At 43.2% G+C, this 25,545-nt stretch overlaps 1 protein-coding gene across 7 annotated transcripts in view; it reads right to left on the bottom strand.

Moving 5' to 3' along the window:
- Window positions 1-25,545, bottom strand: part of MAPKAP1 (MAPK associated protein 1) — a 239,596-nt gene that overhangs the window by 25,291 nt on the left and 188,760 nt on the right. For all 7 annotated transcript variants that reach the window (XM_039239021.1, XM_039239019.1, XM_039239023.1 and 4 more), the window contains 2 exons: window positions 17,885-18,025; window positions 1,945-2,082 (listed from right to left, as the gene is read on the bottom strand). In XM_039239021.1, the coding sequence (XP_039094952.1) occupies window positions 1,945-2,082; window positions 17,885-18,025 (279 nt within the window). The remainder of the gene's footprint in view (window positions 1-1,944; window positions 2,083-17,884; window positions 18,026-25,545) is intronic.

The following is a 25,545-nucleotide window of genomic DNA, read 5'->3' as shown; positions in this document are numbered from 1 at the left end:
CTAGACCTCTGGAGCCAGACTGAGAGAGAAGGAAAACCTCTTTATGACCCACATGTGCGGTTTTTACAGAGAATCACATAGTAGGTCTGTAAGTAAGACAAAAGACTCTCTTGCTGGGTTGTCAATACTGAAACAGTGGGCCCCACGTCTGCTCGCCATTTCTTAGGCTTGGAACTTGTGGTCCCTTCTCAGAGATGTGTGCTAATCCCTTCCTGACTGACTGATGGCAAGAGGCATCTGGGAGGTGTTGGCTATACATCCTTTCTTCTTCCCTCTCACACTGGCTGTGCTACACCCTTCACCTTTCAGTGCCCGAAGCACACTCCTCAGCAAGGGAATGTCTTAGTATGAGTGTAAGGAGAATCTGAATCCTGTTTCTAGTTCTTTCCCTAACCCTTCTACTCCAGCTTACCCCTCTATGCAACACGTGATTGCCTTTCATTTTTCAGAGACACGGAGAATTTATAAAATGTTACTTTTCAAAGCATCCTGAGTTCTTGGGAAGAAAGATGCTAGAACAATGACATCTTTATTGGCTGATAAGCCGCAGTGAGAGGGATTAGGAAGATGTTTATCTAAAGGCAGAGGCAAGGGCCCCAGAGCAGCAAGCAATTTTCTCCTCATCCCCTTCTGGCAGCCATCTTGCAGCATCTCCTGGCTGGGATGACAGGAATGGCAGGAAGCTGGGGGGCGGGGGAGATGGCCTGCCTCCTTTCCCCCTGTACCACTAGGTTCGCCCTTCTCACCCAGCTGGAGGCTCACAGGTCGAAAGGAGGAGACTGTGTAGCCCCACATAGCTGGATCTGACAAAACAAGCACCCACCCATAAAGGAGGCGATGCGGCAGGTGCCCTGTCTGTATGCCTCCTTCAGGGTTTTTTTTGTTCTTTAGGTCTCTGTTTAGTCAGTATTATCTCAAAAACTTGAACCATATGATAAACACTTGCTGGCCTTTACATTTATTATTGTTTCTTTTGAGTAGGTCATTCCTTATAACATTTGTTCCCCAATTCAGTGTGCACGGGAGTAAAGGGATTAACAAAAATCAGAAGTTCATGTCATCCTCCAAAGTTACTGAATCAGAACCCAGTGGGGATGAGCCCTGGGTAACTGCATTTTAAACAGGCTCTACAGGTGAGGCCGATATGTACCAGACTCTGACAACAACTGTCTTGTAGCCTTTCCCAGGCAGCTGACAAATTCTTGTATAGTTTAAACTTTTCTCTTCCATGGAGGAATTTCAGTGTGATCTGTGTCCTTTCTGCCTCTCAATGGGGACTGAAGTCTTAAAAATGATTAATCTAAATGCTACACTCAATTACTTAACTGCAAAAATATAATATGCCAGAATATACAACCAGACTGTATCTACTTTGATAATTTAAGCAGAGGAGTGCCAGCCCAGCAGTGATCTCTTCTGCAGGACCAGGCAGGAGTTTAATTACGAGCTGGTAGGTCATGCAGCTGCCAATAATCTGGAGGGTGTTGACACTTCTGGCTTGATGGATATCTAAATCTAGGCTGAGGCTGCCACAGGAAATCTCACAGGCTCCCTCGATCTGGAAGGAAGGCAAGTCCAGGTCCGACTGCCCAAGTCCCCCACATGGGAAGAGGAAGGGAGCACAAAGTGAAACGAGGGCTCTGCGGAGTGAAATTCTCAGCAGGAACCTGCCCCCAGGCCCAGAGTCCCCAGGGCGGGGCTCCTGAGGTCAGGAGCCAGGGCTGTGAGGTTCTCTGCTGCCATAAAGACGGAACGGGATGGGGGCCCATGTCAGGCTCTGGGCACCATAATACAATCCTGTTTGATTAAAAGAAACTTCTGGTAATGAATTAAACAGACCCAAGGAAAAAAGGACACGGTGGCAATATATTCTCCTGGCACCCAGCACACAGAGGGGAAGAGGGGGAAGAGAGAAAGGAGACATAAATAAAAGGGACTACTCACTGGGGCTTTTTTCTTCAGCAAGGTCACAGGCACAGAGCAGGTCAGAATCGATTGAGATGGGTTTCTGCTTAATCCAAAACTTAGTGCTGGCTTTCTGATTCGTAACAGGGTCTATCTCTACTTTGTCTCCAGAGATACCTATAAGGCCGGGAGGGGGCGGGTAGGGGGAGGACAAAAAAGAAGCCACAAAAAGTGGAAGATGTAAGTGATTTCAGTGTAATCATTTGACCTGTTTTGTATATTTTAAATCAGATGTACAAGAGCTCTTCCTTAGGGCTTTGGGGAATGCCACTGGCTTAAGACAGCCATAAGGGGACTCCAAAGGGCACACAGAAGATGCATAGCCTGGCTTCTCGGGTGGGTGAGCTGGGGGGAGAAACCACCAAGAAGCATATAAAAAGCTATTAAGAAACATGCTGTTCTAGACGCACCACAGATACAATACAGGGTTCACCTGCATAGTTAACCCAACATTATACCTCCATATGGTAGTGGTAATGAAATAAACCGTAACATGAGATTCGTTTAAAAAACATTTCGATCAGTGGTCTTTTTTTTTAATATACTAAAAATAGGAAAAATCTATCTTTTCCCTTCTCTGAAACTAAATAATTATCCAAGCTCTATTGAGAGGAAGTCACAGGGGGATCAAAGGGTCTTTTAGATAAAACCTTCCAAGTTCAAGTCTTAGAGCTTTGCTTCAGTCTGCGGAGGTCACTGCTTCTCCAGCTTAGGGAGAAATAGCACTGGTGTGAGATTTATGCGACAAAGACTTTATAACAGGAATCCAGCATGTTAAAGACTGGCACTGCGGGTTTCCTCTTCAGACATAACCTATTGTACGGTGACTGGGGGCAAAGTTGTTGGGAGAACAAAGGTAATGCCAGGGATGAAAGGTGCCCTGGGATAACTGTGGCGACGCACAGCAATCACTCTCCCAGGGTTACTGAGCGGCGGCTGCTCAGCTTGACACGCGCGATCCAGGTTAGATGCTCGCTTTTTCCTCTTTGGCTGAAAACTGAGGAATCTGTTCATGGAGTGAGACAAAAACCTTCAATATGCCTTCCAGAGTGGGCCCCAGATAGAATCTTGAAAGTAATTAATATTTAAGGCCATAGTTTAAAGGTCAGGGCAAAGTGGACAAAGGCAAAATTAAGCAAAGATACAAGAGAAAATTAAAACCATCAAATGTACATCCTGTAACAAAAAGACAGTCAGAATTAACATGCTTCGTTCCATGGATCACCCTGAGAAATTTTTCAGTACAATGCGGAGAAAACTTAGTAGGCCACAGGAAAAAGCAGATAAAAGAGCTCAGTTAAAAAAGCAAACAACCCCTCCCCCCCAAAACACAATGACTATAGTCTGTGAGCAAATTTAAAATTAAACAAAACAAAACAAAAAAACCAAACTGAACCAAAAAAACCAAATATAAAGAAAAACATCCTCGTGATAAGGTCTGCCACATACTCTGTTTCTGTTTTATTTTATGAATAAAGAAATCCCAAAGAGCGTGGTCAGACAAAGGCAGGAGGCCCTACAGATAGACAGACAAAACTAGTCTGGTCTGCAGTCTTCAGAGATGATGTGGTACAGTTGCTTAACCCTGGTCATTACTGTATGGTCTTTGGAAAAGATGAACTAGTATTTTTTTATTAATTGCATGCTGGAATTTGTCATTAGATATATTTCAGGAATACCATATTTCAATCAGGCATAATGTCATACGTCCAATGGACTCCGGCCGTTCAGGTCTGGATGATTCCAGGAGGGCGAGAAGGCATCAGGATACCGATTTTATTACATTTCACTTAAAATACATTACGACTACCCAGTTACACTCTTCCCTCCAATTTGGTCATTAATTGTTAAAGATCTGGACATCTCTATAGTTCCCTGAGAGAAGAAAAGTACTTACACCATGGTTGTTGGGAGCAAGTGGTATTTTTTTTTCTTTCTTTTTTTGACCCTCCTCCTTCTTATTTTGACATTTTTAACAGTCAAAACTGAGCAGAGCAAAATAAATGTGCATATCTCATATGTGGAATAGACCCTGCCCCACATTCCTTTCTCAGAAAGAGAGGAGGGGGGGAGATCAGCACCAGAGAGACACGGCTTTAAAATTTTGTTCTACAGCCTGCAACTCCTGAAGCCATAGTCAGTCAGTACTGTTAATGTACCTTGTTAATTTGATAGGATTTGTCAGGTAACTCCACTGGAAAATTATATAAAACTGTTCCAGATGAAAAGATGATAGTGACATGAATTAAAGTGATAGAACAATAGTGGAATATAAACCAGAAATGACACCCAAAGTGGCTGTTGATTTATTGCCGTACTGAGTTTGGTTCTGGGCTCCCATGTATATTAGTGCTACAAATCTGGGTCCATTTAGCAGAGGGATGCTCATACATACATCACCAGCTCCTGCTCCAAGCCAAGGTCACTCCCCATGGCATCAATCTTTTCAACAGAGCCTACTTCACAAAGCAGGACTTTTGTAACCATCTCAGATGTAACAGACTCTCGTCCTCTTTCATCTTTCTTTTATCATGTAAAGTACACTTTAACTTCTATTATTTTTATCTGCAAATTGTTACTGTATAGTTCATCCATTTCGGGCTGTATCTCTGCATCAATTGCCTACGCTCTGCACGACCACGAGAATGTTCTCCCAATGACGCCCTTTCCGGGGGTTATTGTGTAGTCACTGCTTGCAGAGGGGAACCCCAATTCTGGTGTTTGGGGATGAAGATGTGGGCGACTGAATGCAGTAGGTTCAAGATGGGCAGGCAGGTGGAACACCATTTAAACAACTGGTGTGTTCCAAAAAAGTTGCCTGTAAATCCAATTTTTTCCGAATCAAATCACATTTTCCCACTGACTTCTAGTTCCAGAGATACTTTATATTCATTTTGGATTGATCTGTAATTGGCAGGGGCTCCCAACACTTTAGTTTGAAGTTTCTCTGCCCTGCAGGCTTTCAGTCAGGTAGTTAATGATCTGTAAAACACTCGCCTGCCTAGAGGAGTCACTATTTAAAGGAACCGGTAGGGGGATCTTTCCTGATGGGAAAAATCCTTTTGTACATTAAATAATCTCACTGTACTTGAGATGTGCGTGAATCTCAGCTTCTTAAAGCGGGGCACGCAGCCCGCAGGAGCTGATCTGCACTTGCTGCACAAGTGACAACCCTCAGCTTCCAGTCTGGCAGGCCCTGAGGTGGTCCAGCCTTGGAGCGCATTCTCTTGGGCGGACCCGGAACCAAATGCTGAGGCCAGTCTGCAGAATCCAGCCTGGAAGCAAACAGAGACCTCTTCTGTCCCTGCCTTGGGAGTCCAAGGTCTCCTTTTTTGCTGGAAGGAGGAGGCAGCCTGGTGGAGAGGAGGCCAGTTAAGGAGGCTGACCCCACAGTCCAGGCCAGGGGCAAAGAGGGGTGAATATTACCTGACACAAATATGTTATTAGTAAGGTTAGAAATCCTGTGTGCACGGATTGAAACCTCACAACACCCAGATCAAGTTGGTTACTATATTTATCCCTATTTTATAGATGAGAAAATGGAAAAGCAGGGAGGTTAAGTAACTTGCCCAAGATCGTACAGCTAAAAAGTGGCAAAGCTGGAATTTGGAGAAAGTCAGGAGATTTGGTTCCAGAATCTGTCCTCTCAGCCACCATGTTATTCTGCAAAACCTGTGCTTGGTGTTTTATATAACATGCTCCAGGAGAAGTGAAGGTGCTTGTCCAAGGTTGGGGAGCTTGGTCCAGTGCTCTGCACGGACTCATTCGGTTGAGTGCAGACGTAAAGAGACTTTTTTTTTTTTTTAAAGCCAGAAGGGTCAAGAAGAGAAGGAGAGAGAGAGAGAGAGAGAGAGAATCCCAGGCAGGCTTAACACAATCAGCACAGGGTCCGATGTGGTGCTAGAACCAATGAACCATGAGATTATGACCCGAGCTGAAATTAAGAGTCAGATTCTTACCTGACTGAGCACCTCCAGTGTCTTTAAATTTTTATGAAGGAGCAAATAAACATTCAAATGTGCCAATAAATGCACACTTATTTTTGTTCAGACATGACAAACTGAAGCATGAAATCCTAGCAATAGTCTTCTTTATGACCAATGAGCATCGTTTTAATTTTGCTGGCTTAAGTTTTTGTGTAAAGGCATTGAAGGAAAGGCAGATGCATTCTTTAAAGTGTCGCTCACACAGTATGTGTAAGTAGTTCAAATTATAAACATGTGTCTGAGAAAACAAGGGAAGTTGGCTTTTGTGAAGTTTCCATTTCTCCAACTGAAATGGCCAACAGAGGAACACTTAATCCATCTGTGAAGGAATATGACACAACCATCAAAAATTATGTATAAGAAAAGCTTTGACTTGGAAAAATTCTTGTGAAGCTAAGTGAGAAGGACAGGAAAAATATTTATAGAAAAGGGATCAAAAGGATATGTTCCAGATGGGAACAGTGGTCAATTCTCGCTAGTAGGGTTAGGTCTTTTCCTTTTCTGTGTTTTTACAAAACAAAAATTGCACACTAAATAAAAACAAACATCAATTTAGGAGCTGACATTTTCTTGGTTTCTACTTCAGAATTCAGTACCCTTTCCCAACTTACAGTGAGGGGAAGGGAGTATGCTGAATCCTGTAACTAATGATCATGAAGGCAATCCTAAATGAAGACTCCTTCCAACTAGTAGTTCTCCAGCACCCACGAGGCTGGGCTGCTGGGAAGGGCTTCCGAGGCTGCATTATGGCCACCCTGGGGTCACTCCTGCAAACGCTGCCTCGCAGGGCTCCACCTGAGCAGCTGTAGCAGGTGAGGAAGAGAGCATGAGGGCTGGCCCAGAGTGGACGGGTCAGCCCCTTCACTCAGAAATAAGGGAGGCCACATGTCTCCTCTCACCAGCTCCCCTGCTACCCACCATCTATAGCCATCCGTCATGACCTTTTCATGCTCCCACTTCTGACAGCTTCCAGATACAGGGAGTCAAACTTCACTGGAAGCAAACTATCACGCCAACTGTCAAAGGTAGAAAACAATGCCTGATTGCTGTCCTACGTCAACGCCAGCATATAAATCCTTCCCTAACAAGACAGCTCAAAATAAACAAAAATGCAACTCTAATGTATATACAAAATTCTGGGAAAACTATTTGTCCAATCTATAGAGTTATCACAAGGAGACCCTCTTCTGTTTTAACTAACCAAAAAATTTCCATAAAAGGAAATTAGCACATATATCATCTTCTCCTAACAGACTGAGTATCTGCTTAGAGCAGTTCCTGTGCTGGGTCCTTTTGTGTAGATCAACTTACTGAGAGCTTACCATACTTCTATCAGGAAGCAGTAGGAGCCCATTTTATATTTAAAGGCAATAGTGCAGAGAGATTAGGGATAGGGACTTTAGAGTCACAGAGTTCTGTGTCTGAATATCAGTTTCCTTACTTGCTAATTATGTGACTTTGGGCAAGTTGCTATAAAATGGTGATGATAACAGAATCTACCTCCTGGGCTTTTGTGATTAAATAAGACTTGTAAAGTGCTTGTAATAGTGCTTCATATATCACTGGTGACCTCCACCACTACTTCTCATGACTACTGTTATCAGGAGTTAGGCACTGGGCTAAGGGATGTGACACAGACCCAGCACTGAACGTCTGGACAGGGAGCACAAGCAGAGCTGGGAGGGATGTGAACAAGGGACCTGTTTGGCCCTAGTCTGGGGGCATTATCTCTGGGACCTGCTCTACATTGCAGCCTTAGAAGAACCAGAATCCAGAACGATTGTCTGGTTGAGGAAACCAATACCCTCCCCCTCACGTATCCTTGCAATAACCTCCCATCACCAAGTGTCATTGGCCACACTTCTACCCTGCAATCTGGAGTCCAGTTTGACACAAGGAAGACTGTTCTCACAACTGGAGTGAGGGAACCACTTGTGCGAGGGCAATCCGCCACCCCCCAGCCACCTGCTAGGTCTCTAGATCTTGATTTTGCCGGCACATTCCCATTATTGTTGTCCTGGGTTAAGGTGCTTCTCCCTGGATAAGCCTGAGCTTCCTCCTCTGTGAAAGGGGGTAACAAACAGTATCAGCTTCCAGGATGTCATGAAGCTGGGGTGGCATAAGCATGTAAAAAACTCACCAGAGTGCCTGGCACATAATAAGGGCTCGGGGCACCTGGGTGGCTCAGTTGGTTAAGCGTCCGACTTAGGCTCAGGTCATGATCTCGCAGTCTGTGAGTTTGAGTTCTGTGTTGCGCTCTGTGCTGACAGCTCAGAGCCTGGAGCCTGCTTCAGATTCTGTGTCTCCTTCTCTCTCTGCCCCTCCCACACTCACACTCTGTCTGTTTCTCTCAAAAGTAAATAAACATTACAAAAGTTTTTAAAAAATTAATTAAGGGCGCAATCAGTTTTTTTTTTTTTTTTTAATTTTTTTTATTTATTTCTAGGAGAGAGAGAGAGACAGCGTGAGCAGGGGAGGGTCAGAGAGAGAGGGAGACACAGACTCTGAAACAGGCTCCAGGCTCTGAGCTGGCTGTCAGCACAGAGCCCGACGCGGGGCTCGAACCCACAAACCGCGAGACCATGACCCAAGCGAAAGTCGGACGCTTAACCGACTAAGCCACCCAGGCGCCCCGGGCGCAATCAGTTCTTAATAAGATTATTATTAGACATGAACTGCAGAAAGGTGAAATGATGTACTTAGGTGAATCAAGTCACCCTAAATGGCAAAGCTGGGCTGAAGTCCAGGTCTATCTGACCAACTCTAGGTTGTGTCCCGACCAGCTTGCTGCTTCCTAGTGTTGCAGAGGCACATGCTTGACTCTCAGGAGGCGTACCCTCCCCTAAGGCACACTTAAAATGCCCTTCTAAGAAGCTCCAGTTGGGCAAAAATTAGAGCATTTAATAGTCCATGCCTCAGTGTATTTCCTAGGTTGTTATTTATTTGTTCAGACATCACGAGCTCTGGTTCATTCATCAATTTCCTACAACTTTGAATCTAAGACCAGAAAAGCTCCACTGTTGTTAAATCCTGGTGTAGCTTTTTATACAATTCTACAATCCTCTTGTCTTCAGGCTACCTAGAGCCCGTGAAAGCCTGGAAAAGCCCCTGGGAGTGCCACTGAACAACTCTTTACTGGAGTGGATTGTGCTGAATCCACACAGCCAATCGATAGCATCCACAGAGCATTCAGGGAAGTCTTTGAAACTTGCCTGAATTTACACACAGGATCAGATACAAAGGCTGTTTGGGCTTAATGAGACCTCAGAGATCACCTAGTCTGGGGCTTTCATTCTCCATATGAAGAAATTGAGGCTCAGGGTGGGGATATGACTTGTCTGATGTCACCCATTAATGACAGAGCTATACTCATAATTCACATCCCCAGACTATCAGGCCAGGGTTTAAACAGACCACATCTCCTGTCTCAATGCATCAAGTTTATATAGTGGGTATATTCACATCGTGATCAAATGCATTACAGTATAAAAAGCACTGTCTCCCTTAGGGACCCAAAATAGATAACAACATCATATTTTAGCCACAACTATAAGAAGACCCAGTAGAGCTTTACGTTCTTGAGATCAAGTGGGGTCCTGGGCCCCAGAATCACTGGTCCATTCAAGGGCTAATCATCTGAAACCTTTTAGGAACCACAGCGAAGAGCTGCCAATTCCAATGTGTGGTCAGTTAGGGACTCGGTGACAAGCTGAGTGTGCTTGACTAGGCCTTTATCCTTGGAATGAAAACTAAGGGGTGGCCTGAATAGGAATGAGACCATGAATGTACAGCTGCACACAGCACAGCATCGGCACAAAGATGGAGCTTACTGGATGAGGCCCGGGACTGGTCACCCAGTAACTCCTGTCCCTGCATGAGGACTAAGCTCTCTCTGTTAAGAAGGCATTTACAAAGATTTTGTATTAGTGGAGTGAGATTCCCAAACTAAATATTTTCCTGGCAAGCAGATGCTTCAGGTGAGCTTTCAGCATCAGTTAGGAAGCAGTATGCCATTTCCTAATAGCATCTGTGATATCACCTGTAGAGTGGGGAAAGACCAGATCTTTCTCATGTTCGGGCCCTGGTACAATGTTGGAGCTCAAGTGCCAAGGTTGAGGGCGTGGTAAAAGGAATACAGAACTTGGATGGACACTCCATTATCCTATTCCCATTAATTTCATTATGTCAATGGCTCTCACCTTTTTCCAGCTCTCAAAGCTTTCTCAACCATCTAAGGAACCTCAAAAATTGTCATTAGAGCCCTGGAATACTCAACAGGTATTCTCAAAAGGGCAGATCTGGGAGCAAGGAATTAGAGGAAGGTACACAGTGAGAAAAAAACCCTGAGAGCTTCTGACATTTCCTAGCAGGGGAATCTTCCCTCAACCCAATTACTGCACTAAGCACTAATGTGGTAAAAAAAAAAAATTTTTTTTTTTCTGGAGGCAGTCTTGATAGTATTTGTCCTGCTATTTCATAAGCTCATTAGTACTTGTTAAACTCTATTCCAAATTTTGGTTCAGAAAATGTCAAAACGGACAAAACAATCACATGATACTAGAATTTCCCTCCTCAAATTACTCAATGGGCACAGGGATTTTGGAGCTAAGTGTGATGAATCTCTTATGATCATTTTCATGTATCTGAATGAAGGAGGCAATCTCCTTAGTATTCAGTAAGAAAATGAAACAGAAATAGAAGGGAAAATCAATCCACTTGTGCTAAGAACCTGCATTTCCAGTGTATTACTCAAACTATACTCCACAGGAGCCCCAAGTGAAAAATAACAGGGGCAAATATTTTACTCACAGAGCCACATAGAATATCAGTGAGCTCAAGGAGTAAGAAAGAAAAAAAAAAAGTGCAGGCCACAGCTGTTTGCTTTCCCTCACTCAGTCTTGTGTTATTAATGTGCTTCTAAAGTTTGCATATTGTATATTAAAAAATCGCACTGTAATGAAGTCCTCCTTGAGTGTTGGCTTGTAGGTATTGACCGGGGGTTAAACAGTAACAGATAAACCAGGTTAGACAATGGATGGCAAATATGCTGCCTCTCATCATGCTCAGGCTCAGGGCAGGCATTTTTAATCAATCACAGAGTTTCTTTATGTTGCCCTCAGACACAGCTCCGGATGCTGCCTCAGCATAATGCTCTGGGCAGCCATTACAAACTTGATTGGAGTCAGTTTATGAGATGAAACCTCTTTGCCTTCTCTATGATATGTGCTATTGTACTTGATACTTTTGATAAATAACTACTATGATCACAAGTGTTATGATTATACATATGGATTGTTTTATGAAGAGACAGTGGAGGTAACCATGGAATCTTTCAGAGAGATTATTTTACGATACAGTCTTTATCCATAAATCCTATAAAGAATCTGTATATCTTATACAGAATGATGTTAGGTCATATATGCAATTATGACATGGATGGAATTCACAGTATATTACAGATTCAGAAACCTATACCTTTGGTGCCATGGGGGGTGGGGGGAAGGTCTATACTGACAAATGATAAAGGGAAGGCATCAAGTTAGCACAGTGGCACAACTATCAAAGCACTTCTCAGCCTAAGACACTATATGGGGGACTCCGAGTTGACCTCCCAAGTAAAAATAAGCTGTGGACATAGAGATAAGGGGCAAGAAGGTCCTCTGGATACTGAGATGTTGTATTTACCAAACCCTATAATTAAGGGGAGATTCTTACTAGCAGGCCTGGGATGAGATCAGGGACTTGGTGATTCTGATATGCAGTCAGAGTTGCAATCACTGCTCTGAGGTACTATGTAAATAAGAGGTATACAATGGTGGTATCTTGGTCTTCTCTGCTTTGTTTCTTATATGGGTTTCTGGCAGTCTCTTGGCTAGTGCATCACAATTCAGTTTCTACCAGGCAGCCAACAAATACTTACTGATAGTATACTATGGGCGTCCTAGATCCCGGCTGGCATTCACCACCTGATCCTTTTAGTCTGATTTTCTCTAAACCCATTTCAAGCTCTCAGCCTTGGCATTCTTGGCCACACATGTCCTAGTGACCAGAGGATCAGGCACACAGGATTAGTCATATGGGAGATCATGTTGGTGGAAATGAACTCAACTTGGTATAAGCTCAAGCAAGGCCTACACTTAAGGGGATCTGTACTTTTGGGCCCAGCACAGAGAGGAAGCAGACAAGATGAAATATTCCAAGGACATTTTCAAGGAATAGAGGAATGGTTAGGCATGATGGTTTTGTGTGGTAAACTTTCTAGGCTGGGAGAACAGGGATGGTGAATGGATTACAACTTAAGAACCAACTTCAGGGGCGCCTGGGTGGCTTGGTCAGTTAAGCGTCCGACTCTTGGTTTCAGCTCGTCATGATCTCATGGTTTGTGGGTTTGAGCCCTATGTCGGGATCCATACTGACAGTGCAAAGCCTGTTTGGGATTCTCTCCCTCTCCCCAACCCACCCTCTCTCTCCCTCTCTCTATTTATTAAATAAACATTAAAAAAAAAAAAAAAAGAACCAGCTTCAACTGACTAGGAATGGTTGCTTATAGGGTTGTGTTAGAAATGATTCTGAGGTCAGGTACGGGCCCAGAGGGAAGGGCAGTGACTGACTGATGATGTGAACACAGGATGGAACAGCAGCGTGCATGCTACACTCACAGTGACCCCCAGATGCTACAGGATGGGGAAGAGTGAGGATGTGCAGAATTTCTGGAACTGGTCAACTACAAGTAATCACTTCCTTTGTGAAGGCAAGTTATTAATGACCGAGGCATCCACAGCTTGATGGATTGGGTTTGTTGTATGGGACTGGGCTTCAGTCCCAGTTCTGTTACTGGGACTGGATATTCCACTGTATATCCTGATGGCTGGGAAAGGGGGAGGAAAAGAAAGTTAGTGCTTATTAAGTAATAGCTATGTGCCAGTAAACACTAAATTCTCCACATGCATCACATTACTTCATTTACTCCTCCAAGCCTTGGTTTTTTGTTATGAAATGGGAGTAACATCATCATTGTTCTGTGTGGATTAAATAAGGTGATGGGGTGAGAGTTCACTGTGCATTGCAAACTGTCCTAGAGCTAAAGAGCATTAGTGCAATGACAATTTGCATTCAAGGCATAATATAGTAGTTAGGTGCAGGACTAAGCCTTAGACAGTCTTAGATTCTGATCTCAGCTTCATTACCTGATGAGTAACTGCTCCCTATACCCTAGTTTCCTGATATAAAACAATGGAGATAATATCAGTTCTATCCAGTAACAGTGATATGATTATAGGAGACAGTGAATTTAAGAGTGATCAGTGAAGTGCCTGGCACATAGTAAACACTTAATAAATAACTGCCTTTAAAAATTGTAATTCTCGGGCGCTTGGGTGGCTCAATCATTAAGCATCTGACTTCAGCTCAGGTCATGATCTCACGGTTTGTGGGTTCAAGCTCTGCCATCAGGCTCTGTGCTGACAGTGTAGAGCCGGCTTGGGATTCTTTCTCTCTCCTCTTTCTGCTCTTCCCCAACTCGTGCTTTTTATCTCTCAAAATAAATAAATAAACTTTAAAAATTGTAATTCTTCTTGCTAATATTATTTAAAAAGATCAGTCTTTGCCACAGATTTCACTACTGTTTTTCCAATAAAGTTTTCCAATCACAGAAAAGTCTGGTGGAAAGTCAGCTGAAGTTTGGGACTTGCAGATCTAAGTTTGCGTCCCTCCTTGCCTGACTTTCTCAGAAGCAGATGGCAGATGGTACAAACGGGAGCATGGGCCATGACTACCCGATGGGGAGACAAGCAGCTGCGAAGGCACGGTGGAGCTTGGACATTCTGATCGCTGCCGCGTGCTCCTGCGTGCCACTGACGCAGAGTGGACGGGGAGTTTTCTGTGCAATCAGCAGGGCTGCTGGGGAAAGGCTGCACACAGACACTTACCACTTAGAAGAACTTGCCACAGGGGGCAAGTGAAATCTCTGCTCTGGCTGACACAGGATGGATGAGCGGAGGAGACCATCCATCAGTGTCAGGAAAGATCTGAAGCACCTGGCTAGTCAGTTGAAATAAAATAAATTATTTACTGATCTCAGAATCCAGCTGCTCACTCAAATGCTCATAAAAGGTGTGCTGTTTGCTGCCCTGTCCTTTACAGTAGAGTCAGTTTCGGAAAGAAAGAATTCCTGGATTACTCTGCAGGTTTTTGTCGTTGCTGTTAAAATGAAAGGGTGTCACCTGCTTTGCAAGGAGGCAGAGGGAGTCTGAAGTCACAGAACTCATCTACGTGGCAATAGGAAATGAGTTTATTCTCTGCATGGTATAGTATTCACAGGCAGAGTTTGTGTAATTGTCACAAAATTCCTTAGGACTAATCAATGAAGTTTCTGTTCATAATGCTACAGACTGAGCATAGATTCATCACTGAAACAAATATTCTGACATCTGACTGTTTAGAAGCCATGACTCTCCACCAGAGGGCACCATGCGTACCACTGGAAACTTCCAGAGGTGATTGGGACCTGGCCTCCAGTCACACTTCTAAGAACCCCTGCTCCCGGGAGAGATATCCTCATCATTGTCATCATCCACTTCTACTTGACAAGTCTCCTCCACTGTAGCTACAAGTGAAACTCTGCCAACAGAGTCACTACCTAATCTAAGTGATCTGGTTAATTTCAAGATGGTGGACTTGGACAGAAAGCAACAGGCAAAATAAATAATGGCAACGATAATAACAACAGCACTAAGATGAGCCTCCTTTCAGAGTACAGCTTCTCTGGGCCACTTTTATTCAACCTTGAAAGGTAAACATTAGAGTTCCCACTTTGCAGATGACAAAAACTGAGCCTGAAAAGGGACTTGCCCAAGGTGACACTGCAGGTAAGCGGTAATGCTGGGATTTAAACCCAATCCTGACTACAGAGCTAGGGCTCTTTCCACAGATCCTTTTGTGGGCTTTTTCTCTTAAATATACATGTCAGAGTCTAATGAATTAAAGTTTGGCTTTTTTGCCTTTGGAAAAAAAAAAAGTGAGGGAAAGAAGCCCACAATCTTGGTACTCTTTCCAAAGCACTGCTTTTTTACCTTGGGGATTGGTGGATTTACTGTATGTTCACCTGGGAAAATCCCTGTCTTGTAGGTGGACCTCTGTCTTGGCCGCAGTCTGGCTACTTGCTGGCTCCTTAAAATCAGACACTCTCCTTTGTTACTGGGAAGGTACTGTAGGCAAACCCAAACTAGATGTCTGAGTAGTGTTCTTATTTTAGTAAACTTTTAATTGAAAATATACCAACAGAAAGTGCATGAGTTGTAAAAGTATCTATAACTTGATTTTTTTGATGTTATTTATTTTTGAGAGCCAGAGAGAGAGACAGAATCCAAAGCAGGCCCCAGGGGCTCTGAGCTACAGCACAGAGCCCGACAGGGCTCGAACTCATGAACCACGAGAACATGACCTGAGATGAAGTCGGAAGCTCAAGTGACTGAGCCACCAGGCACCCCCATATAACTTGATTTTTCTCAGAGTCTATATACCCATGTAATTGGTACCCAGGTCAAGGAGCAGAACCTTCCCAGCATCCCAGTCTCCCCTGCAGTCACTACAGCCTCCTTTCCCCACGGGATGACCACCTTCATTACTCCTGCCCAGCAGGTGACTGTGTATTTTTGGAAGGCAGCTACGCTCACCACCCTGGCACCGACACTATTTTTGTGTATTTTTGAATGGTATATAGTGGAATAATACAGTATGTACTCACCCTCCCTTTTTTTGAATCTGGCTTCTGTTTGAGGAGCCTCATTATTTTTATTTCTATAAGAAGTACCAGGAAAAGCAGCCCCAGGAAGAAAAACACCAAAGAATTTTATGTTTTAAGAATCAACATTAAATAAGTAATTTTTTTAACCACTTAGATATTTAGCTTTTGGTGTTTTTTTTTGGGGGGGGGAGGGGTAAGGAGGCAGAAATAGGTCTAGAAAGAGGAAAAAAAGGTGGGTTCTATGTTTTGGTTCAAAGTTACTGGGTGCTGGGGCGCCTGGGTGGCTTAGTCGGTTAAGCGTCCAACTTTCGCTTAGGTCATGATCTCGCGGTTCGTGGGTTGGAGCCCCGCGTCGGGCCCTGTGCTGACTGCCAGCTCGGAGCCTGGAGCCTGTTTCAGTCTGTGACTCCCTCTCTCTCTGACCCTCCCCTGCTCACGCTGTCTCTCTCTCTCTCCTAGAAATAAATAAAACATTAAAAAAATTAAAAAACAAAAAAACCCCAAAAAAAACCAAAGTTACTGGGTGCTAATCCATCTAGTTAGTCTGTTAGAATCACCATCATCTTAGCATGAGCAGCTGGTGTTTACTGAGGACTTGCTATGTGCCAGGTGTTTTTCTAAGTATTGTGCATGTGTGCTGTCATTTCATCCCTGTAAGGACATCTATGAGACAGGGACTATTATCCTCACTTTATAAATGACGAAACAGAGGCTCTGAATCATTTGCCTGTGGTGACACAGCGAATGAACGAGCCAGGGTTTGAACCCAGGCCTCTAGCTCTGGAGTCTGTCCACCGCGCTGCCTACCCACCACCAGCTCTCCTTTACAGGGGGCCTACCACCCGCCAGGCCCTGTGCTACGAGCTTCACGCGGCCTAATCTGCTCCCCAAGGCCATCCTAAGAAGTTGGTGCTACTGATACTCCCATTTAGACCAAATGGAATTGAGGCTCAGAAAGACGAAGGCACTTGCCTGACACAGCTGGCTACTGACGGAGCCACAATTCAGAGCTCTGCGCATCTGACGGTCCTCTCTTACCTACTAAGCTGTACTGTCAGGATGTTTCAGGTTCCAGTCAGTCAGGCTGGGAAGGAGTATTTGAAGAGATTTCTGAGGCTTATTACAAATTAGCCAGACTAACGCCAGCATTACAAAAGACTTTATTATGAGACACACACAGAGCGTTTGTGAGAAACCTAGAATCAGGGGGCTTCGGAGTTGAAGTGCAAACCTCCTCCCTTCACACCCCAGCAAACGAGGCCTGGGACAGGGTGGGGTGGCAGAGGCATGTGGCAGAGCCAGGTCTGCTCCCTGCCTAAGCCCGGCACCCACGCCTGCACCCCGCTCACCCCAGTGTCCTTTCTTAGGGAGCAGGTGCACTTTAGCTGGCCAGACCAGGGTTCTGCTCCTGACACTACCATCTACCTTCCTGCTGTGTGAGCTTGGGCATGAGATGTCCGTCACCTCTCTGCACCTTGTTTACCTCCTTTGTTAGATGGGGAAGGTACACATACCCACTTTCTAGGTAGTTCCATAGAGTATGTAAAGCACTGAGCACAGTGTTTAACACACAGCAGACACCTATAAATGGCAGCCATGATGATGATGATGATGATGATGATGATGATGATGATGATGATGATGTGATATTATGTTGACCACTATGAGACTTATACTTTTGTTATGTGTAAGTCAAAACAGAAATACAGCCTTAATTGGAACAGATTAATCCCAAATGTTAATTGAAAGTTCTGGATTATTTGGTGAGGATCCAAATATAACTTCTGAGATCATTAAAAAGCTTCCTGAATAAAGGCATGAATGAATAAGCAATGAATTCACCTGAGTTAAAAAAGGCAAGTGGCAATGCTACAAAGCACTTCTAAGGATAGCATGTAGAAAATTACAGAATGAAAAGATTTATGGAACTTCACAGAAGTCAATCAGTTTGAAAAGAGTCTCAAGTTAGTTCTATTTCTAATCTTCTGCTTCATAAAAAAGAAGACAAGACAGAGCACTCAGGTGGGAAAAAGGAGGTACTTTATATTTCACTGTTTAAACATTTTCTCTGAAAACAAATTACCGTTAGTCATTCAGGTCACATAAAAGTAGGATGTTGCTTCTGTCCCGGTTTCTACACTGACCACTGATACAAAAGGTTCAGTCCATCATTGGTTCATGCACTTACCTAACTGGACATCGGTTGTGAATCGCAGTCTGTGGATCATGCTGACTTTGAATGACTTGTAATGGTGGCTGCTAAGCATGTCTTGTACTGTGGCTATGTCAATTTGTGAATCTTCCTCAAAAACTCCGTCTGCCCTTGAACCTGGGGAGGAAAAAGCAGTTTAACACATAAAGATACATGAGGCTTGGCAAATGGTGTCTGCTTAAAATGCTTTGGGATAAATTAAAATAATATGGGCTATTTAATTTAGAGAAGAAAAGGCTGAGCGATGACTTAATAATGCCATTCCAGTAAACAGAGAATGGTAACATATTCATCATTCAACAATTAATTCCGCAAACACTGCCTATTCTATGGCAGGCCCTTGGCTGGGCAGCAGGAGAGAAAAACTGCTGCTCGCCAGAAGCTCTCCGTCTCCATGAGAGTTAAAACCTCAGAAGCATGGGTGGTCATACTTCTTGTTTCTTTTCCGAATAATTTTTCCGATCATAAAAGTAATCCGTGCTCTTGAAGAAATCTTGTGCTTTCCAAGATTCTCAGACCGACCGTGTGTTCATCAGCTTCCCATCTTGCACCCTATAGTCTCCAAGGGTGAGAGCATGAGCCTGCTCACTCTTGGACGGGTGGAACAGTGTTCCCATGGGCCTTCTGGCCACCAAGCTCTCCCTGCAATCCAGCCACCACAGGACTGTCTGATTCATAAAGCTTTCTAAGGCTTAGATCATTTGTTTTGTGAGAGCTTCATGCATGCTCAGGACCCTGAGAGGTATACTGGGGAAAAGTAAGAAGGTGGGTGCTCAAAAATCTTGCCTGGCTTCCCATGGCCTCCTGACTGAGGTGCTCTTTTCAGCCAAGCAATCAAGGCTGTCCATAATCTGGCTGAAATGTAATGTTTCAATTTTACTTATTATTTCTCAGACATACCTTCTCTCAGTTCTTCCCAAACTCCTCAGACTGCACACAAGTCCAGGTTTTTCTACTGCTGGGCCTTTGTTCAGGTGGTAGCCTTTTAATCTTACCCTGGACTTGTCAAAACTCCACCCAAGGCAGCTCAAACTCTACCTCCCCCTGAATTCCACAGCAATTGGAGTTGTGAATCCTGGTTATACTGGACTTGGGGGCCAGACAGACCTGGGCTCAATTCCTACCTTTGCCTCTAACTTGCTAGATGATTTTGGTCAAGTGACTTTAATCTCTCTGAGCCCCAGTTTTTACCATGCACAGAATGTCAAAATGTATTTAAAGAATCTAACCATAATACACTTACTAAATAGCAGTCATGATTGTTTTCATTCTACCATCAGAGAGGACCACATTCAGTCTTGCACTAGAATTGTTGGAGTGGTTGCTCTGGCCTAATCTGGAAGCTTTCTGATGGTCTGTAAAGTTTCTCATTCATCTCTGTATCATTTACAAGCAGTGCAGGCAACCAGTATGCCCTCGCTAAATTGTGCTAAATAAATAAATAAATGAATAATACATAAAGAACCAGTGCGTCTTGAGTGCTTACTATACATCAGGCATGGTGCTAAGCACTTCACACATGCACTTAAGCCTCATGACAACCTGGTGGGTACTAATTTTCTACATTATACAGATGAGAAATCTCAGGCTTTGAGAGGTAAAGTCATGTGCCTGAGTCCACACTAAGCAAAGCTAAATTATCTCCCATTCCCCAGTTTAAAATGTGGTCTGAAGGTGCGGCTGCTGGTACCATTCACCAGTGGGAGGGAAGCACCTGTGTGGCAGAGGCCAACCAGAGCTGGGTGCCCTAAGCCTTGTGTTGAACACCCAGAGATGGCTTCGCAGAGAAACCCAAAGAGAATTCCTAGGGACAGAGTTGGAGGAATGGAAAACTCTAGATTTGGGTATATAATGGGAAAATTCTGTTACATAACTGGCAGCCTGACAATTACATGCTTTTCCTTCCCACAGTTATTGTTTACAGGGTAAGCTTTAAGTCAAAGTTGGTTTCTGATGCCTTCACACTGAACACCTTTATTAGGAACAGTGCATTTGATTTCCAAACACTACAGTTATTCCCAGCTTGGACCACTCTAGCACCTACAATAATGCTCCCCCCTCAGTGAGGATGCAGCCTCTCCCTTAATGGGCCATTCACTGACTGCCTGTGACACAGTCCCATCTTTGAGCATCTGTACTTATTATACTGTACTCTCTGCCCAGATCCCCCTTCTCCCACTTCACTCTCTCCTGACCTATTCCTCCAGGTGTCCTGCTTATTTTTCCTGAAGAATGTAGCTCAAGTGACATTTCAGGGAAAGCTTCCCTGGGTCTAGCTCATCTCCCTTTGGCACTGCACCTGGCATTTTTCTGCAGAATGCTGTCACAGCCAGTCATTTATCTGTCTGTGCCACTGGACTGTAAACCCCAAGAGAGCAGGCAGAGTGACTGCTTGACTCACCATTACAGCCTAGACCCTGCTAGTGTCACCATGCCAGGATAAAGCAAGTGCTCAATAAAAATGTACTCATGAACATCAGCTGACACGGCCACAGGACGGTGAGAATCAGAGGGGCTGAGCGACTTAGCCAACATCACATCACGAGGACGAGAGCTGCACTCATCATCTGTGAGGGCCAGTAGGTAACCTCATTGCGTTTCTCTGGGACATCTGTAATTTTGGACAGAAATGCCATCATTGTGAACATGTCTGTCTTCTGGGTAATGTCCATATTTTAAACCAAGAGGCTGGCTAGAATTTATAGAGATTCAAATAATCATTCACTCTCCCCAATATACACTTTCCTGAAACAGAACTGCAAAGATGTGTTTATTTTTATTTTTAGAACCTTTTATATATGAGAGCTGTGGAGAATTTTTGGTGAAATATTAAAATCCTTTCATGTTTTAAAAATCAGTTAAAGTCATCTGATCTGAGAAAATGCCATTATTAGATATGGCTTAGCTTAAGAACTTCTGTTTTCTTTACTAATTAGTATTTTCTAAATATTGCAGGTATTTGATTTGGAAAGAGGTAACAGCTCATTATGCTAAAATGCCAATTACTAAAAAAAAAACAAAAAACAAAAAACCCACACTTAAGAGTTTTACATTTTATGATATTGGATTAAAACCAATTTAAAAATTACTATTACGTGACATATAATTTTTTACTGAGCAATTTCAATGCCAGCTGCTAATAAAGCATCTTAGCTGTAAATGATAATTCAGATGCTTTTAGATAAAGTGGTGCATAAATATGGCTGGAAATTGATTTAGCTTCTTACAGAAGCTACTGAAGAATGACATATTTTGTTTAATACACCAGCTAATGTAGTCCTAAAAGCTCAAACAAGTGCCAGTTTTCACTCCTAAATTTGCTGGGGGAGATTAATGAAAACTTTATATTTTGCTGAAATGTTAATAATGGGCAGATGAGATGATAGGATTTTAGTAGAGGTCTTAAACCTATGGAATAACCAGCAAGGCTTGTCAATTTCTTTATATTAATTTTGTCCAAGACTTATATAGCTGGAGCTGGCTCAACACACTAATGCTTCTTGCATTGACCTACTACTCTCTAACAGTGTAAATTCATATCCCATTTGAGGATTTAGGCCCCCCTGTTACTTGGGTAAGTTCTGAGCCTTGTCCCAGATGATAAGGGGTGTGTTTGCTTTTATGATTAGAAGGGCAACAGCACCTGGGGAAGTAGGAAAGAAAGGAACAGCCCTGCACTCATCTCAGTACGTGCTGCTCACCCCCAAGCAGGTCATCTACTGAACACGAACAACTTCTGTTCTTGGGGTTATAGAGCTCAGGAGTGTTGCTGCTCGGAGGGGGCATGTCTGTGTGTCCAGATCAGTCAGCCATCTGACCTGCATCTACTGTCCCCGTGTCAGCAGTATGCTAGACTATGGAAGCACACTGGTGAGGATAATGCAGGGTTCCTGATCTTTAGGAGCTTACAAACTTGCTACAGAGCACAAAATAGTACAAGGCAGAGAGAAGTACCCACTAAATGGTGCATATGACAGGCGTTTTATATCTAAAGACAAACATGTGAAGCAGAGCATTACACCAAAAACATGTTTTTGGACCAGAAAAGTTTAGACTTTGCATGTATACCTTTACTGTTCGTATCCTTCTAGAAAGGAGTGAACCCAACCATATATCGGCACTATATCATTCTCATATTAAAATTATTACTATATATCAACTTCACATTTAAAAACCCACTTCTGTTCAAGAGAACACATTTTTATCTACTCCAAGTAAAAAGCAGGGAGAACCAGAATGTCTTAAAAAAAAAATAAACATATTAAAAAAAGAAAACCACTCCCAAACTGTTAATTTAATTGAAACATAACCCTTTGGTATTTCGTTAAATTAGCAATTAAAAAGGTCACAAGCAATTAAATGAAACAAAAGCCACACTGTGTTCATCTACATTAATGCTGAACTAGGTCTCCTCCTGAATGACAAGATAAATTGTAATGGTGCCTTCAAAGACTTCACAATGTATTTTGTCAAAGTCGGGAGTGTTAATGTCTCTATGTGCCATGGATTACCATAATGTATCGTGTCAAAACGCCCAAGCTGCAATAACTCAAAGATGTATTGTGATAGATCAAATTTTGGGGTGGGGCCTAGAAGTGACTTGAGCACCAGATGGACTGACACCAGGCTCGGAAGAATGACAGAGAGCCCATTTGCAATTTGCAAAGGTCTGAGGAGCAAAATCTATGAGGGGAAGGAGCCTAGCTATCTGGGGAAGGAATCGGGAAGGAGGAAACAGGAATGGTATCTATCTTAATAGCAAAACCAGGCCAGGGCAAGAAGGGACAGAGGGAAGCCAAGAAAAGAGGAAAGTGGAGGTAAGCAAAGTCTAGGGCCTGCGGAGAAGAAAGAGGAGGTGCTGAGAGAGCCAAGGGCTAGGAAGTAGCCTTGGAGCTTAAAAACACTGGAAAGAAACCAGAACACAGAGTTCAGAGATGTAGGTTCAAATCCTAACTCTGACATCAAAGGTCAAGAGTAGGTCAAAGAACACTGGAGTCCGTGTTCTTTCTGCTGCGCTTCTCCTTCCCCTCCCACCTCACTGCATTCCTACAAGAGCAGCAAGGAGAGACATCGGGTACGTAGCTGTAAACTACAAATCAGTGGTTCTCAAGTGTAGTCCAGGACCCACGGGAGGGAGTGATCCCCGAGAAGCATTCCACGGGGCCATAAGCTCAATACCATTTTTATAATATTAACAGTAAGATATTATTTGCCTTTTCATGCCTATTATCCTACAAGAGCACAAAGTAATAATAAATGCACAAGTTTATTGATATGGTTCTGATTCTACATTGCAACTACCCTTTAAGAATCAATCATTTGAGTTTTGGTATATTAATGAAAATTAATACCCACTATTGTCTGAAAAGGCTACTGAAACACACTTCCCTTTTCCAACCACATATCTATGTTAGGCCAACTTTTCTTCATATACCACAATTGGAAGAATGTATTATAGCAGACTGAATGCAACAGACATGGAAATCAAGATGTCTTCTCTAAGATACTACAGAAGTTTGCAAAAATATAAAACAGTACCCACTGGTTCAGGTAATTAGCCAAGAATTTATCTTCCTGATGGAATAAAAATAAATGCTCTTCAGAGAAAGAAAATGGAAAACCAAATAAATAAAAAAAAAAATAAAATATAGCTATTTTCATAAAAATCTGTTAACATGTAATGGTTTTATTATTACTTTTTAATAAATTCACAGTATTTAAAAGTTTCTCAGTTTTGATTCCTAATAAATAGATATAGCCCAGTATAAAAAAGCTCTTTGGGGTCCTCAATAATTTTTTTTTAATGTTTGTTTTTGAGAGACAGAGTGTGAGTAGGGAGGGGCAGAGAGAGATGAAGACACAGAAATCCCAAGCAGACTCCATTGTCAGCACAGAGCCCAATGTGGGGGTTGTACTCACGGACTGTGAGATCAAGATCTGAGCCAAAGTCAGATGCTTAACCAACTGAGCCACCCAGGACCCCCCCTCAATAATTTTTAAGAGTGTAAAGGGGTCTAAGACAAAGTAGCTTGAGAGCCACTGCCTTTATTGGTTCTTATGCCATGTTTTCATTGTCCCTGGATAGCCTTCGGACATTCACGATGAGACATGAAAGCACAGTTACATATCTGACAACAAACACAGACAGAAAGTGTGGATACACATTATAAGAGTAACAGGCTTGTTGTCAGGTGATCAGAACAAGGCTAATTATAACTAATGCTGTTTTATCTTTAAGATATGTTTTCAAATACATGATTTCACTGAAACTGAGAGAAACTCAGAAGTACATACGTGACTTCCTTTCTGACAAATGGGCACTAAACTTTCAATAAATCAAAGTTCAGATCAAGAAGGGGCACCTGGGTGGCTTAGTCGGTTAAGCGTCCGACTTTCGCTTAGGTCATGATCTCGCGGTTTGTGGGTTCGAGCCCCGCATCGGGCTCTATGCTGACTGCCAGCTCAGAGCCTGGAGCTTGTTTCAGAGTCTGTGACTCCCTCTCTTTCTGACCCTCCCCTGCTCACGCTGTCTCTCTCTCTCTCTCCTAGAAATAAATAAAACATTAAAAAATAAAAAACAAAAAACAAAGTTCAGATCAAGAAGATGTGGTATATTTATACAATGGAATACTACATGGCAATGAGAAAGAATGAAATCTGGCCATTTGTAGCAACATGGATGGAACTTGAGGGTGTTATGCTGAGTGAAATAAGTCAGGCAGAGAAGGACAGACACCATATGTTTGCACGTATAGGAGGATTAGGAGGATCTTAATGGAGGACCATGAGGGAGAAGAAGGGGAAAAATAGTGGGGGAGAGGGAGGGAGGCAAACCATGAGAGACTCTTGATGCTGAGAACAAACTGAGGACTGATGGTTGTGGGGGGAGAGGGGAAGGGAGGAGGAGGGCACTTGTTGGGATGAGCGCTGGGTGTTATATGTAAACCAACCTGACAATAAACTATTTAAAAACAAAACAAAGTTCAGATGAACTCACTGTATGCTACTGGCAGATGTCTTATGTTTATAGATACAAACTACACAGGACTTTACACTTCATTTTATGGTTCAATGAGTCTTAGACCAAGTCAAAAAGCTTGAATCCAGTTTATAAATTAAAACAACTTCAATCTCTCTTCTCCAAAAAGATCAATGCCAACTCTAGAACTCAACCAGAAGACGACGATGGCCTTTGTTACATCTTCTCCTTTAAACTGTCTGTAGGGGCGCCTGGGTGGCTCAGTCGGTTAAGCGTCCGACTTCGGCTCAGGTCATGATCTCACGGTTCGTGGTTTCGAGCCCCCATCCAGCTCTGTGCTGAGAGCTAGCTCTGAGCCTGGAGCCTGTCTTCTGATTCTGTATCTCATTCTCTCTCTGACCCTCTCCTGCTCACAATGTCTCTATCTCTCTCTCAAATAAGTAAAACATTAAAAAAAGTTAAACGGTCTGTAGCAAGATGATGCTGTTGACTGATCCCACCAAGTTCACAATAGTCCAGCACCAACCAGAGCTGTGGGACTGTGCTAGTGCTTCAGGAACACAGGAGGATGGCAGGATTCCCAGATGATGGTGACGGGCAACCCACAGAGGGAATAGTATGGGGAAAACATGAAGTCCATAAAGTGTGAGCACTTATA

The sequence above is a fragment of the Hyaena hyaena genome, unplaced genomic scaffold (assembly GCF_003009895.1).
Source record: "Hyaena hyaena isolate Hyena2069 unplaced genomic scaffold, ASM300989v1 scaffold_151, whole genome shotgun sequence".
NCBI classification, from domain to species: Eukaryota; Metazoa; Chordata; class Mammalia; order Carnivora; family Hyaenidae; genus Hyaena; species Hyaena hyaena.
The sequence above is the reverse complement of the archived record's forward strand: the minus strand, read 5'-3'. Positions and strand labels throughout refer to the sequence as shown.